We start from the raw sequence: 16,440 nt of genomic DNA on the forward strand, positions 1-16,440 counted from the left end.
TTTTGGCCTTTTTTTTTTTTCAGCTGCCCTAACACCTGGGTCGTGCCCATTGTAAAAGGGGAGTCGCGGCGGGTTGGGGAAGGGACCAGAGAGAAGGGGGGGGCGGCCGGCGTTGGTAGCGCTGCTGGGGAGATGCCAAAAAAACAAAACAAAACACGTTTTCATTTTGTCTGCACCAGCCTGGGCGCAGGCGAGCGCGGGAGGGAGAGGGAGGCGCGCGCCGCCAGAAAGCCGCCGCGCTCAGACGCGGGCCTGCGGCCACGTCCCTCCGCAGCCGCCCCGGCAGCCGCTCCCGCTCCCTCGTCCCCCTCTCCCTGCCCACCCGGCTTCGCCTGCCAAGTCCGAGTTGGCACGGCTCCCCCGGCTGTGCCGAACAAAGCCGTCACCCATCCCCGAGCCGGCGCTGACAGTAAGCAAAGTGACAGGCGCATCTTCCGCATGTTAATCCAAACGGCGAGAAGGCGAACGAGCGGCGGAGGCCCCCCCCTTGCCATGCACGCGCCCCCCCCCGCCGCCGGCCCGCGCGCCCCACCCTTGGCACCCGCCGGCCCCGCTGGCCTCGTGCGGGGATGGCGAGGCCCCCGCCGGCGGGAGCACCGAAGCCTCCCCGTCGGCGAGGTTTAAATCGAGCCAAAGCCCCGCTCGGCGGGCAAACGAGGCCACTCGGCATCTGCTGTACCTGTTCCCGCTGCCTTCATCTCGCCTTGGAACCGTGACAAGAGCGCACTCGCCTCTGGTGGGCTCTCAAAGCCGCGGGTCTGTAACCCTTTGCAGGAAGTTGGCACCGATCCCAGGTAGGACTTTACTCCCCGGCTCTCGCTCTCTCCCCCCACCTCCGCCTCCCGCTCCCTCCCCTCCGCTCCCCCACCCATCCTGTCCCTTGGGCCCCTCTCGCGTCCCCCAAAACACCACCCGGGCCCCCGCTCCCCCTCCGCCGCTCGCCCGCCTCGTCGGCCAGGAGGCAAATCGGGGGGCGGCCGATCGCCGCCGGGCGCCCGCCGAGCCCCACGCGCCCACCGCTCTTGCACACATACCCTTTAAGGATGACCTGGGCAAGACAGAGAACAACAACTTCCTGCTCCGGCTCCCTAAAACGCCTGTTTCCACGCAGGGGTTAGGCAGCGCGGCGAGACGGGGGGAGCTGGGAGGAGGTTTGGGGGTTTGTCGTCATTGAACCGTGCTTTTTTTTTTTTTGCCTTTTTTTTTGCCTTTTTTCTTTTTTTTTTTATGCTTTTTTTTGAAACATATATTTTTGCCCAGCAGCCCAAACCCAACGCGAAGGGAAAGGGGGGGAAGAGAAATCAAATGGGAAGAGAATAGCTCCAAGTCGGCAGGACAATGCACGGGAAACGGGGAGATTAGCGTAGCTCTCAAAATCCATCACGCCCGCCCCGTTTCTGAACCGTTCGCCCCCGCGCCTCGTCTTTTTTAATTCTCCCAGCTCCTGAATTATTCCAGTCCACGAGCGGGAGGGGAGCGCACAGTCCGGAGTCCATCGGAGCTGCCAAGAGCATTGCAACAGGAAAGAAAGAAAGCGAGAGAGGGAGAGCCAGGCAGAGCCCTCACAATCGAGCAGCGAGAAGAGCAAGGAGAAATTAACATCCAATTAGTGCCGTGTTTAACGAGGGAGACAGAGGCGGCTGTTGTTTTATTGCCCTGTTCTTTTCAGGCGCATCTGACAGGCAGCGGGGAAGGCACCCCTGCTCCAAGTGACGTCATCATATTTTATTTTTTAATTATTTTTTCCCCCCCTTTTTTCCCCCGTCTTTCCTCCTCCAAGTTTCGCAGAGACGGTCTCGGCAACTCGGCCAGCGAAATTTGGGACTTTCTCGCATTCAAGCCGCAGTCTCTCCCCTCCGCCTCCGGCCTCCTTCCCCCCCCCCATCCACCGACACCAACCCCGGAAAAACAAACGCGCCAACCCACCCCAAAGTCTTTGTTCTTCCAAAAAAAAAAAAGGGAGAGAAAAAAAAAAAAAAAATAAACGTTGGGATCAGAGCCGGAGGGAGCCCGGAGGAGGTTTCTCCGTGTGTGCGTCCGAGTGCGTGCGTGCGTCTGTCCCCTCTCCCGTCCCTCTCCCCAGACGGCTCGCTCGCCTTGTAAAACTTTGCAGCATGTGACGCTGCTCCGGCCTCCTCTGGCAGCCTGACAAGAGCCGCGCCACCCGGCCGCAGAGCGCAGGCGGCTTTTAAGGGAGAAACTCCATTCCTAAAGATTAGAGAATTAACACGTTTTCAGCAAGGGACGGCGCCTCGGTCAACGGCTGCTGCAGCAGTGATGCAGACCCTCGCCACGCCGGCCCGGCCATCGGGTCGCAGCAAGGGGAGAGAAGCCAAATCAAGAGCTGGGGAGACTTTTCCCCCCTTCCCCAGCTCGCCGGGCCTCCTGCTTCTCCCCCGGGACGGAGGGGCCCGGTGCCGTGCGAGCGCCGAGGGAGGCGTGAGGGGGCCATGGCGGCCGCGGTGAAAGGCATCTCGGCCGCCCCCGGCCGGCCTGTGCCGCCACCTCTTTCCTCCAAGGCCTGGGGTCTCCTCGGGGTGGGATAAAACGCCGCCGGCTCCCCCCAGGAGCACTGCCATCCCAGGAGGGGACGGGGCGGCCCAGCTTGGGGGGATTTGAGGGAGTTCTCCCCAAAAAAGGGCCCGCATCAGGCAAGGGGGAGCGCGGAAAGCAGCTCTTCCCCTCCCTTTACAAGCCGCGAGCGATGGACGGAGCCGCCACTGCCAGCGTGGCAGGTCAGGCCACCGCGCCGAGCTTTCCCGCCGTGCCCTTTGTGGCCTTTTCTCCTTGTTTCCAGCCAGGATTTCCCTTGTCCAAGGCGGGGTGAATCCAGCAGGCCCCGACTCCTCCATAACTTCCCGCTTCGGGCGAAGGCCATCACGGGGGACCGGGCCGCCCCGCTCCCGGCAAGGACGGGTCCGCGCAAAGACAGGGGACGGGTCCAGAGCCACCGTGCCGCCAGCACCTGGGTCCAGTCCAAGTCCCCACCCGGAGCATTTCCTGGCACCAGCCAGTCCCACCTTCCCGGCGGCAGGATCTCCTTCACGAGGGTTATTATTTTACATATACATTTTAAAAATAATTATTTGCCTACGTGGAGCTCGGCGCTGCAGGAGAATGGCGCAAACAGCCTTATCGAGGGCAGCCGTGCCGCAGGGGCACTTCCTCGTGCGGGGCCCCTCCATTGCTGCCGGGACTGGCGAGGGCTGGCTGGGGCAGGGGTCTGGCAGCCAGACACCAGGGTGACGGGCACCATACAGTCATTGCCAGAGGTTTGCTGGGCTGCTTTCCTCCCGGCTCCGCAGCAGGGAGAGCAGCACAGCCGGGCGGGGGTTTGGTTTTAAGTGAAGGGACCTTAGCAGGACGGCTCTGCAGGGAGAAAGGGAAGGATGATGCAATTGGTCCAAGCCCAGCTGCACTTTCCCTGGGCATAAGGGCTTCACCAGCACCTCGTTGCTCCCCAAATCCTGCCAGACCCAAGCATCTGGGCCCTGCAGAGAGTCAGGGCAGCCTTGACCTGAGTTTCCCTCTCCTGGCTGCAGCCGCTGCCTCCCTTCTCCCCCCAGCAGCTGGGAGCAGATGAGGCCAAAGTCCCGGCAATCTCTGTTTTCCACTGAGGGCTGATAAACCGCACGGGCACGGAACCACAGCCATCTCCACCCATCCCGGTTTTGTGCAGGAGAGAGTCAATATTTACACCTAAGTTTGTTTCCTGGGCAGATAGGGGAGCGCTGGGGCTGTGCGTGGGAGAAATCCCTGGCTCCATCCCAGGCGCCAGACCCAAACCTCCCCCTACATCCCTTTATTTGTTCTCCTGACTGCAGGTTTCACCCCAGATCCCCTCTCCTGCGGGTGCTGGGCTCTGTCCCCATCAGCTGTGCTACAGGAGCACCAGCTGCGGGGCTGAGCACCCGCTAATGGAGCAGCAGTTTAAGGGAGGGGGGGTGCCCAGCCAGGGTTTGGTTTGTCTCCTTGCCTGCTCCTGGTGTAGACGTTGTCCCCATGGTGGAACACCTCAAATGCAGCATAGGATAAGAAGAACCAGGGTTAGAAATAGGAGGAGGTAAGGAAATATTTAATCATCCTATGATTGGCAGCCCCTGCTTCAAGGTTAGGCAGTGCACTGAAAGCTTTGAAACCTGGTTTTCATTTAAATTGACCAAAAACTATATTCAAGTGTTGCGTTTCCAACAAAGTTTGTGGCTCCCAGTGAACTGGGCAGAAATTGCTGGCAGGATGCTTGCTCTGGTGCAAATTTAGGTAAATTCCTCAAAGGAAAGGAAATAGCACTTTTCATTGCAGTGGCTGCAGCCAGGCTGCACGCAGGGTATAGGAGGTTTTACAGGCATGTGACCAGCAGAAGGTGGCCTTAATTTTGAGGGTAAAGGCATATGTTCCTGTGCAGGCATTGTGTGATCTGGGAGATGTAATGCCCGGTGTTGCGGTAGGCAAGAAACCAGCTAACGTGATAAAAGGCCACTCAGTAAGGATCCTGCAAGCCATGCAGGGGAGGATGGAGCAGCTGAGCCCACCCGACAGCAGCAAAGGGTCTCCATCATCCCTTCCAGAAGAGCTCAGGGTCAATTTTAACTCCAAATACCTTTCATGTATATTGTTTCAAGAAGCCAAGCCCACTGCTGCCTCCACCCTCACTCCAGGTGCACCTGATGCAGTTTGCTCAGCTTAAACCTGCCAACCTTCCATGGAGGTGAGGAAGATCAGAGGGAATCTGAGTTTGCAACAGCTGGTGTAGCCCCTGCTTTGGGGAAGAAACCAAAGGAAGTGCCCGTCTTTAACTAAAACCTTCCCTGAGTGAGCAAGCCCGTTATGCAGAAAAAATTAACACTTTTTAAAAAAAGAGACACCCAAGAGTTGTTGTTTTATAGCTGTATTTTGGAGCATAGTTAAATCCTCCTTGAAGTAATCTCTGGTGTTAGGGAACAGGGCCATGCATTATTTAACTTCTGCTAAGGTAACATTAACTGTATGGGAGGAAGGGAGGACAGACTTTACAACACCGAAGGGAGCTGGATGGGAACCGCCGGTCCCAGTGTGTACCAGCACTGTCCTGCAAGCCCTGGCTGGGAGGCGTGGATCAAACCCGTCTGATGGAGGAAAACCCCTGTGCAATGGCAGGTTGGGTTCCCCAGTCGACCAGGATGAGATGCGACCCCAGCTGTTGCTGCAGCAGCACATGGGAACCTGCTCAAGGACCCCAAAACCCCTTCCCAGGGAGTGCAGCAACACCTCTGTGCAAACGACTGCTTCGTGGGGGAACCAAAATGGGGGAAATCTGCCTGGCTGCCATGACAGCACAGACTGGTGCAAAAAAAAAACTCATCTTGGGAGACGAGGATAAATCCTGCCCTGCTGCCACCAGTAAGCCCTGCTACACAAGGGCCAGCCATGCTCCTGTGTGCACAAGGAGCCCTTGACCCTAACGCCTTGCGAGCCTTTGACTAGCTCAAGGTTTATTCCTTTATTCCAGAAAGCAACGGACTGAGTGCCCCTCCTATAAGGCGAACCCTCCTGTGTGTAGCTATTAGCAGGATGCTGCTACACAGCAGCACAGCGCTGCAGGCGCAGCTCCGCATCCATCAGTGAAGCGGCGATGCTCAGGTTTAGCAGGAGCCTGGCAGGGCTTGTGGTCCAGCTGGCTGGGAGACACTTGTGCGATGCAGTTGTCCCAGTTCAACCCAGGACCCATCTCCCCTGAGAAATGCGTACAGGCTACCTGCCCAGGTTACAACAAGCAGCTCTGTTGGGTGTATGCTAAATACAGCCTGTCCCGCTGCAAAAAGCCTTCCCAAAGCAGTTACCATCTGCAGCACACATCCCTCCCCAAGTGCTCTCTCCATGTCCAAGTCCTAGCACTGCCCTGGAGCCGAGCAGTACCTGTCTCTTTGGGACTGTGCTGTTCTCTGTAGTGGGACTCGCGTTTCCCTTTTCTGTTTTGATACTATAATTTCCCTTTCATGCCCATGGGAAGTAGTGTGCTCCCTCGTGTTCAGGTACTCTCAAAACCTTAAATATGGGTCGCAGGATTGATCTCACCCAGGATGAGCCACCTGCCGTGCAAATGTTTGCCCTCTCCAGAAGAGATGAAGCAGGAGGCTGGTCAGCCGGCATAGCCTTCCCAGCAAGGCGACCTTGGATCTCTTGTTGCTTCTCAGCTCAGGCAGGACGAAGCAGTCTTTTGTCCCTGCATCTCTGGGCTGGCTCATTTAGTACCTGGACATTTTCTGGTTTCCCAGACTTCCCCAGTGACTCCAGAGCTACAGCCTGGACCAAAGAGACAAGACAATACCCTTCTGTGCTCTCTGCTACACGTCCCGGTTGAGACAGCCATGAGGATGGAGCTTTGGTCCAGCTGGAGCCTGAAGACAGATCTCCAGAAGCCAACTTGTTGGTGGCCTTGCTGGAGAGGAGGTGTCTTGTTCTGGCACCATGGACTTCGGATCGAAAAGAAAAAATATACACGTATCGAAACAAGCTTAGGGTTTCTTGAGGAGTCTGAGTTCATCACCGCTCCCTGCCGAGGAGTCAGTCGATGGGGAAGCAGGCGGCTGGCATGGGCGCTCTGCGGAAGAGCAGGCTGGAGCCGCGGAACAGCTGCCCCTGAGGAGCAGAGAGAGCACAGAGTCAGGGCAGCGGTGCTGAGACCTGGCTGGGGAATTGCAGCTGGTTTAGCAGGGACTGACTCGTGCCCTCTGCAGGGCTGCCAGGCCTGAGCACCCCAGGTTGCTACAGAGAAGAAAGTAGGGCTTCAGCCCCATGGGCACTGGAGTCAGGCATTTCCCCCAGGGATGACTGATGGAGAGTGGCAGAGCCACCTTGCTTTGCTGTGTGCAATGCATTGGCTAAAAGTTTGCAGGCTGCAAGCTTGGGGCATGTAACGGGCAGACCAGTACTGCCATGCCTGGTACCAGTGCCAGAACTGGAGGGCTGGAAACGGGTTACAGAGCATGTCAAGGATGCAGCATAGGCACTTTTGGGGCAGCACTGGAGACCTTGGGAAGGAGCAGAGTGAGCCCAAAGCCCTGTGCGTGCCCCACTCCCTCACCTGAGCACTGAGATACCTCCAGCAATGGATCCAGGATGTAAACGCGGGAGCGTAGGGAGGGAGGCCGGCACGCAACCTGCATGGCAACAAGAAATAGCTGAGACGGTCTGTACAGATGTCACATTATCCAGACAGGTAACACAAGAGCAGCAGTAAGTGTAAGCAAGGACAGAGAAACAGTGTCTGCACCGGGCTGAAGGCCAAATGACCAGCTCATTATTTACAATGCAAGAGATCATGTAATTTAATTACCCCTGGAGTGTACAAACAAGGAGCATTACCTGGATACATTAAGAGCCGGGACTATATGCTGTATCTACACCTTCAAGAGCCAGCAGATATCAAGAAAACACTACACCAGTGGCTTGGATCCAGTCCCCTTCCCATAAGCATGAATGCAGAAGACTTCTTGCAGCAGTGGGATTGGGAAAGCAAGCTTGGTCCTGCTCCTGTCTGCACTCATTGCTGCATTTAAGAGCTTTGCTTTCCCTCGTGCCGCTCCCCGGAGCCAGGACGGTCCCTTTGATCCCTGCTGCCTCCGGTCTAGTTCAGATTGGACCACACCACCGTGACTCTCCCTATTTCTCTCCACTTGAGCTTTTATGCTGCTCTTGTCTGTGCCCTCTGGTCTAAAATTATAAGCAACCTGGGACAGGAAACGAGCCAACTCTGTGAGGTGCCATATAGTTTACGGTTCTATATGAAAGCTTTACGATCGTTAGCAGAGGATTCAGACAACAAGGGGCTGGAAGAAAGGAAGGGAAATCCTTAGATCTCAGTGTGACGGACATACCCACAGTTGTTCACTGCCATGAGATCTCCCACGAGAAGGAACGGGTACGTCAGCATGCTCACAGCGATCTGAAAGCACAGAAAACCCATAGCCTCTCTAATGTTCATTATGACAAAAAAAGCTATTTCCAGCTTTTGCACGTTAGCAAAGTTATCCACATCTTTGGATATAAAGTACAGACCAGCCTTTGTCCCCAGACCACGAGCTCTCGCCCCACAGATGGCAGGAAGAGGAGAAATGACGTGGCAGTTGCCTACGTACCCCCATCACGAATTTTGTGTAGCTCCGGATCACTGATGCCTGGCTGAACTGGAAAGAGAAACCAAAGGGGTTGTGGATGAGGCAGATGAGACCAGGCTGTCACTGTCGCTACATGACATCCCTCTGAGCCTGAGATGATGGGTGTGGGGCAGGGGAATAGGGCAGAAAGCAACAGTAACCACACTGCATCCCAGCTGAGAATCGGGGAAGACATTTGCTATCAAACCTGATCCCCTAAACTGCAGCTGAACCACAGCCCTGAGCAGACGCTGCATCTTTAACACTTCTACAGTGTTTTATCCAAAGCCCAGTGTCTATGTGTATTAAATTAGCCATTAACCACCCATTAACTCCTTGCAACTGCGGGTGCTTGGTATGGGCCCCCCAAACCCTCCATTGGGCACTTCCACTCACATTATCGTCCACCGCATAGGTGTTGATGAAGTGAGCCAAGAGGTTGCAGCACCAGAGGAAGATAACATCCCCCAGGATGCGAGGGACTAAACCGCTGCAATGGCAAAAAGAGGGGTGTGAGGTACAGAAGGGTCCCAGAGCTGCCTTCTGAGGTGCCCTGCCCTCCCTCCACCAGCATAGAGGAACCCCACTCCCCCAAAATGCATCTTTACTTTGGAAGAAACTGAAGGAAAAAGGGGAGATTTTGGGAAGAGCTCTCGTGGCCTTCAAACATGGTCCTGCATGTGCTGCCAGCTCCTCCAGTCAGGGGATGCTCTAGAGTAGGAAGTTTGGGATCTGACTCAGCCAAGTCCCCCTGTTCTACCCCAAAACCTTTCTTGGCCCAACTCCTGCTCTAAAACCGAGGCAAGACTGATGAAGTGGGCTTCTGTTAAGCTCGTTTTGCAGATGCTCTTCTGGATGCAGAATAAGAAGTTTATCTCTTTGTGGAATCTCCCTCCTTTTAGAAATTAAAATGAGGGGGGTTGTTCCTGCAAAACCTGCTCTACTGCAAAGTGGGATTAACTGGGGGCAGGACTCTAGTCCCTCTGATTTTCCCAGTCCCTGCTGCCACCTGGCAGAATGAGGACAGGGGGTGATGTGCTGCTTTGGCTTATGGCTCTGATCAACACGTGGGCCGGAGCTCCCAGCAGCATGACCACCTCTAGCTTCTGCAGTTAATGGCACTAAAGCATTAACAAATCGTTTCAGAGGGGTTTTCCACTTTGTCAGTGCTCCAGCAGCATCTGTTGTACCAGCATAGGCATCGAGTGCAGGGCCTCCTGCTTTGGCTGTGCAGTCGTTCCACTGCAAAATGATCCAGGTGTGATTCAAACCTGCCTGTTTCACCAGCAGTTCTTCTGAAAATGAGCCTGTTGAGAGCCACACCAAGTGTTTGCTGGGCTGAAAAGAGCCACCTCCAAGCACACTAGTCCAAGTCATTGGTTTCTTCCCAAACACAACACTGTCTCTTTGGAACAGGGAACCAGTTTACTTTCCTGCTGTGGTTGCTGCAGCAGCAGAGCAGCAATTGGGACTGCATGCTCTGATCCAGCCTGCTTTGCTTGCTTGGAGTTAGGGTTTGTACTTTTTGGAGACAACCTGTGTATTGTCAAGGCCCTGGCAGCTCTGGAGATGCAGCCAAGGTCTCAGGGGCTAGGCACAGCAGAAGCCTTCAGTAGAAGATCCGCTGGCTTAAAAGATGTGATATGAGAGCAACAGATAGGACAAAGAAATCAAAGCTCTCTGGTCCCAAAGAGATGGTCTGCTTTGCATTTAGCATACAGCCTTTGTAAAAAAATTCTTTCTTTAACTTAAAGTCAAGTCTGAAGAAGACTCCCAAGCTGCTGCAGATACAACAGAGGCTTAATAAAGTCCAGAAACAGAGGGCTGGGCCATGGCAGCCATGTAAGTAAAACCTCATCTGCTGATAGAGAATCAGTTCACTTGTTCCATTTGCAATAAGGATACCATACATCTCTCTCTTGTCATCAAAGTAACGACAAATGCTGGACCTGAGTTTATGGGATGACTGGAGACTAGGGGTTTGAGGGCACTGCAGAAGAGGACCAAAAAAATCCAAATTCATTTGTGCTACAGCTCTCATGCCTGGTGAGATGTCCAAGGAGATCTGGACTAGGAATATTTTTAGAAGATGACAAAACATTAAAAACTGAAACAGCAGCAGGCAGATGGTGAAGCCCATGATGTGACCCAACAGGAGAAACCCCAGTGCGCAGCAGGGCTGGGACAAGCCATCATCAAGCTGACCACGTGCAGCAGTTTCAGAGCCCCAGAAACATCTTTCTGGAGTGCTGGCAGGCAGGAGACTGCTGCAGATATGAGGGGAAGTGAGATAAGTCCATCCCCTGAAAAGTCTTTATCTCTAGCCAGGCACACACCCAGATCAAGCATATGCTGCTGTTACTGCTGTGTAGAGGTTATAAGGCCATGAGAAATAAGTGCACCGCAATGATTTTAAGGGAGTGGATGTGTTTAGGTTGTGTTAGGAGGGCTGAGAGCAGAAAAGCAGCAGTTTGGTCCTACAGATGCAGTTTGTGTTCCTCTCACAGCAGTGTGATTTCCTAGCAGGGTTGTAGAGCACGTATAAGTTCAGAGCCCTCCTGAGACATTTTGGGTTGTGTTAAAGCCTTTCCTGTGAACTATTAAGTTTAATTAGGCTACCAACAGTGTTTATTTTATGTGGAGGAAGGGAATGCGGTGGCTCCTTTCACGTTATTTCCTCGGGAGGTGGAGGAGAGGGAGGGCTGACTGGCAGCATGCTCCGGCTGTGCCCCATGCACAGGGAACATCCCAGAGGAACCTGTATTTAATGGAGGAGATTTGGGGCTGCACAGCTCAGCAGAGAAGCTGTGGGCTGCAAAAGGAAGATGCAGTGACACTCAACTGATTGGGTCTCTGCAGACCCCTGGCCCTTTCCCTCTGGGGAAGGACAGGGTGAGACCACTTGTGATTGCTTGCCTCTTCCTGATGCATTCATGTTTCATCTGCAGGCCCAAATTTTTGTGATTGCACAGCCAAAGGCATCAGGCCTGAAAATGCCTCCTGAAATTTTGGAGCTGCCTTTACTATTATTGACATAATAAAGTGAGTTATCTCCCCACCAGGAGCAGAGGCAGCAGGTGGTTCTGCTTTTATATAGATGTGAAAAAAAGGCAAGAAGTGTTAATTAAGGGTTCAAGCATAAAGGTGTCTGCTAGACTTCCACTTCAGCGACGCCATCAATTTGCCATGCTTCATAAGCGGCTGGAAGCGCCTTTTCAGCTCCTTCTGGGTCCAGGCAGTGACGCCGCTGAGCTGGGCAGCATCACAGTCCTGCCATACAGGCAAACCTGCTGCCAGCACGAACCACCTGCTCATTACAAGCACCCACGGTGCTCTTCAGAGGAATGTTGCTTCTTACCCAGGCCCTGGCTTTTATTTCAACAAGGGGTCCCATTGTTGCACTTGATCTTGGTGCCTGTTGCACAAACAAATGCTTTAAATGGCCTTTCACTGAAACACAAAGAAGCACCAAGGGAAAAAGAAAGGTAAGAAAAAATAAAGGTTTTTTTCTGGGCTCTGAAGGTTTGATTGAAGATAAGATCTGGGGTAAACTTAATGGTCAAACTGGATCGTTGTCAAAGGCACAGATTTAATCTGATGTGAGAGTCCCAGTGTCAGACAAGGTTTCAGATGGGGGGAGCTCAGCGTGACTCTAACTGAGGTTGGCAGAGCAGCCAGGAGAGCCATTGGTGCCTTCGGATTATGGGAGAAAGTATTTAAACAACAACTCACGTACACAAAGAATCCCAGGATCCCTTCTTCTTTAAATATCCTGCCAATGGCGCTGAACACACCACTGCCAAGAAAGGAAAAGAGCTATGAGTGTGCAAGGGTTGCTCTGTCTCTGTCCAGCGCAGCTTTGCATGCAATCTGCAGCCACCAGCCATAGCAGTGTCCCCACCAAGCCACCGTGCCAGCAATGCAGCAGGCATCTCCACTCTGCTCCTTCTCCTCAACCCCTTAAGGAGGGTCATGTCTGCAACAATGCCTGGGACAACACTCAACTTGCTGACAACTGTTTAAATGCTGAAGCTAGAAGAGCTCTGCTTGGCTTTGTGTGAGTGGGTACACGTGCCGTAACCATGGCACATAATGTGCTTTGATTAGGCTGATTCTCAGCCCAAGAACGCTGTCCTGCCCCTAGGAACTCGTGCTGGCAGTTGTGGGTTAGCTGCAGTTGTGTCTGGCATGCTTTCAGGTGGCTGTACATGTCGTTTTGCCCTGCAGAGAGGCAGGTATTACTGGAAAAGGCTTGGAAAAATGTTGCAGACTAGCAGGGCTGCAGCAACGCTTCGTATTGCATACTCTGCCTCCCTGCTGACTTTCCTTTCTACTAACACCTAAAGCAAAAAGGCAGGAGACTCACTGTGTGATCAGCAAGGTGCATTACAGCCACCAAAATCCCCACAGGCACAAGGCAGAACAGAGGCTTGCCAGGGACAGAGCCCAGCCTCCCCACACCCCTTCACCCCCCACTCATCCACCCTCTAACCACAGCTCAGATTCATTTTTCGGTCTCCCAAACCTCCTGGGTTGCCATACCCCCACTGCATGGGAGCGTCTGGCACTGCTGACTCCTCGACTTGGGCTTCTGTGTGCCCAAACCCTTCAGAGCTGCAGCCACTCACCTGTATTTGACTTCCCGGCCTACAAACTGGACCATACAGCGCATAGAGATCACTAGGAAGAAAGAAACACAGGGCTGACAAAGAAACAAATCCAGTGTGGGTTGCAATGGATGTGAAGGAAAATGCAACCTGACCCTTCTGCCCTCCCTTCCCTCAACTCGCATCACCTCCAGCTCTTCTTGGTGGTCCTCATTACTGCAAGACTCATTAGAAACTAGTGCCCTCCTCTAGCCTGTAAGTGATGGGAAGGACTTCTGGCCCTAAGCCCAAAAGGATCTCTGGGACAAGCTCTTGGATGAAAGGGAAGAGAGCACCTTGCCCCTCAGCTGGGCTAGTCCCTGAAGGCCAACCCAAGCGTCAGCCTCCCCAAGCAACAACTCAGACCCACATCTGTTCTGCGGTTTCATACGAAGCCATTTATGATAGAGAAGCACATCAGGTAAACGGGGGTTTGCGGTGATCCTTGGTCCAGAGAGGGCTGCCACGCAGAGAGACAAGACTCACCGTGCAGTGGATGTGAGACAACCCGGGACACACACTGCATCATCATCTCATGAGATGTCTGGGAAGGGGAGAAAAAAAACACACCTGTATGAAAAGCTGTGCTGGTCCACTTGCACAGGTCAGGCCCTTTCCCCTAATGTAGTGACACCCATTTTGGGTCTGTCTTTTGAAATCTGTTGTTTGTGGTAAACCTCTATTCCTACGAAATATTTCATAGCTGGACACAGAATGGCTGCTAAATACCACAGCCATTTCACCCAGAGCTTCTCTCTAAGTAATTTCACCCACATGCCACAGTTTAAGCTTCCTTTACTCTCCACGCAATATCCACTTCTCACCTCTTTCATCACTTTCCTAAGGGAGGTCTTCACATCATCCTTGTTAGAAACGTGCTCCATGTCTTCCAGTGGAAAGGCCTGAGCGGAGAAAGAAGAAACATATGGTCAAAACTGATGGAGATGCTGACCCACAAACCCTCGATGTCTGAGGACAGGAGGAAACCACAAGCAGTTGTGCTCTAGATGGGAGGAGAAGAAAAATGGGCAAGAAGGAACATAAGGAAGGATGGAAAGTAAAACAGGGGAAGAGAGGAGTCATGAAACTGCTTACAAAAGATAAAAGGCAAGTGGTTGTTCAAATTAAATTAAAATTGTTTAAAAAACAAGCTTTAGGGATATGGGCACTGATCTCCTTCTGTCCTGGAGGACTATTCCGAGCCCTTAGGAGATGGAGAGGGATGCGCGCTTTATTCCTCCATGCGCAGTCATGGCTGGGTGCAGGCACATGCAGGCTCCCTGGCTCTGCTGCAGTAGCACCAGCCAACCCAGCAAGCTGATTTATGGAGAGAGAAGCTGACCTTTACCTTCTTCACGCTCCCCCTGGTGATGGTTGATAAAGTGCTTGAGATGAGGCGAGGAGTAAGACCGCGGAAGAGGCCTCTTTTCCCATCCACTTCCACAATGTGTCTGGCTGGGTAAGAAAACACCAGGCTGCCGTCAGTCGGGAACTGGCCAACTCATGGAAAGCACCCCAAACACCTCTGGTGTTCAGCTGAAACCACGCTGGAGCTCAGCGCAGCACAGCAGTTGCTCTGCTGTCCCACTGTAAGTGATTTATTATAACAGTCCTAAATAAACTTCATAGAGGATGCAAAGAATCCTTAAGTATTCTCTGTCATGTCTAATCTGGAAGGATAGCTCCAGTATTCTGGGCTACTTCTTGTCTTTTGATTGTTTTGCTCACCTGAAAGGGCTACAAGGCAGTTTGGACTGAACCAGGGTAGGGAGGGATCATCTCATGTGGTGTGTGGTGTCACCTCCTCCCTCCGCCCTGGGGAGGGACTCAGGGTCAATACGGATCTCGCAAACCCAGGTTCAGTTCCTGCCCCACCACCTTCTCCCAGTCAAACTTCCTCAGGTCTCCAGGCAAAAAAAAAGCCAACAGATCCAAGTTCTCCCTGACACAACATGGTGCAATACAACCCACTATGTGCTTGTGAGTACCGACTGCTCCTGACCCCCATCCTCTGCTGTCCCAAGTGAAGCCAGGAAGGCTCTGCACATCTCCATCACCCAACACTGCAAATATATTTGGAAAATGCATCTTCCAAAGGGCAGCACCTGAGTGTTTCCAGCCCTGCATGTCCCAGGATGCGTTTGCCGTGCTTTCATACTGCTCCTGGGCTGGGTCCCCCCCAACCCTATGGGTACTGCTGTCTGATTTTGGGATCGGCCCAACTTGGCTTTCAGGACTGTGCACGCCCCTTCCCCACAGCAAACCCCCTGTGAAAGCAACCCCCAAGGTCACAGAGTATTCACCCACCTCTCCCGTGCTGCTCCACCCACAAAGAGAGAAAAATAGTACTTTTTTTTTTCTTTCTAAACATACTGCCTTCCCTTTTCTTGGTATTTCTGTCCCTTTAGGGCTCCATCTAGAACACAAATGAGCAGGGCAAGGGGCCAAGTTATTGCAGGGCTGTTTTGTAGCGAAGAAAGGCGCTTTGCTATCTCTAACGGACACAAAACCCTCCACCAACAAACTTACGCTACCTAAACCCCAACTGCCCCCTCCACTACGATGCAAACCCAGAGCAGCGTGCCACGGAAAGGGGACACAGCACCAACACTGGGGCCACCACCTCCTTGTCCCCAAGGTAAATCTGACGGCCTCACAACTAGTTGTAGTGGTTTAGGTCTCACTGCAGCCTTGGGATGATCCCAAGAGGATGTGGGAGTGCTGCTGGAGGTCGGCTTGGTCTACCCGGCAGCTCCCAGCCCCATTTTTCGGCAGGACCTTGCTCTGGTAGGGAGGGACATCTGCTTACCGTAGGTGAAGAAGCCGGGCAGGTACAGGACTTTCCTTCCCAGCACATTTCTTCCAACGGTTGGAGGTAGTGGCTCGTGCCCGACCTGCAAGAGAAACCCCGTGAGCAGGTCCCTGCCCCTGTCCCGGCATTCCCAAAGACCCCAGGCCACGTGGCCCCGATCTCGGTGTCCCGGGAGCTGCCAAAGGGCCATGTCCCCCCCTGTCACCCTCAGATACATGGGGGTGCCATGACATGGGCAGTCCCTCCCCCATCATACGGGGTCCCTAGGGTACAGGGGGTCCTCAACCCTCCCATTTTATGGGGGTCCCTCTTACAGAGGGGTTCTCGGGATACCTGTTCTATAGGGGTTTCCCATCCCTCCTTATACAGGAGTCCCCATTGCAGAGGGTATCCTCATCCCTCCCATTTTATAGGTGCTCCCACTCTACAGGGTATCCCCATTCCTTGTCATAGGAGGGGGTCCCGATGCCCCTGCTATAAAGGACCCCCCACTGCAGAGGGGTCCTCATCCCTCCATTATACAGGGTTTCCTATTCCCTGCTCTGCAGGGGTCCCCATTTGATAGCTGCCCTCATCCTCCCAGTTATATAGGGACCCCCGTTATACAGGGTGACCTCACCCCCTGTTATATACAGGGGTTCCCATCGCATGGGGGTCCTCGCTGCCTCCTTATATCGGGGTGCCCCCCCGTTACACAGGTGCCCCCACTGTGTCCCGTTATAAGGGAGGAGGGGCTGTATTTATAGTGGTCCCCAGCGCACAGAGGTCTCCACAGGGGCACTACGCAGGGGTCCCCCTCCCTTCATTATATCGGGGTCCCGATCCCCCGTTATACATGGGCTCCCCG

The 16,440-nt window shown here is 53.7% G+C and overlaps 1 protein-coding gene across 1 annotated transcript; it reads right to left on the minus strand.

The window, feature by feature from the left end:
• Positions 1 to 4,402: 4,402 nt before the first annotated feature.
• On the minus strand, positions 4,403 to 15,783 carry MTCH1 (mitochondrial carrier 1). The gene is made up of 11 exons (XM_010584783.1): positions 15,591 to 15,783; positions 14,130 to 14,236; positions 13,606 to 13,683; positions 13,268 to 13,325; positions 12,764 to 12,815; positions 11,872 to 11,931; positions 8,532 to 8,625; positions 8,118 to 8,165; positions 7,857 to 7,924; positions 7,064 to 7,139; positions 4,403 to 6,618 (listed from the first exon to the last, which is right to left on the minus strand). Exons 1-11 carry the CDS (start codon positions 15,781 to 15,783, stop codon positions 6,544 to 6,546), a joined length of 909 nt encoding a protein of 302 aa, XP_010583085.1. The 3' UTR covers positions 4,403 to 6,543.
• Positions 15,784 to 16,440: the final 657 nt, after the last annotated feature.

This window comes from Haliaeetus leucocephalus, unplaced genomic scaffold (assembly GCF_000737465.1).
Source record: "Haliaeetus leucocephalus isolate CR32 unplaced genomic scaffold, Haliaeetus_leucocephalus-4.0 Scaffold1000, whole genome shotgun sequence".
Classification (NCBI taxonomy): Eukaryota; Metazoa; Chordata; class Aves; order Accipitriformes; family Accipitridae; genus Haliaeetus; species Haliaeetus leucocephalus.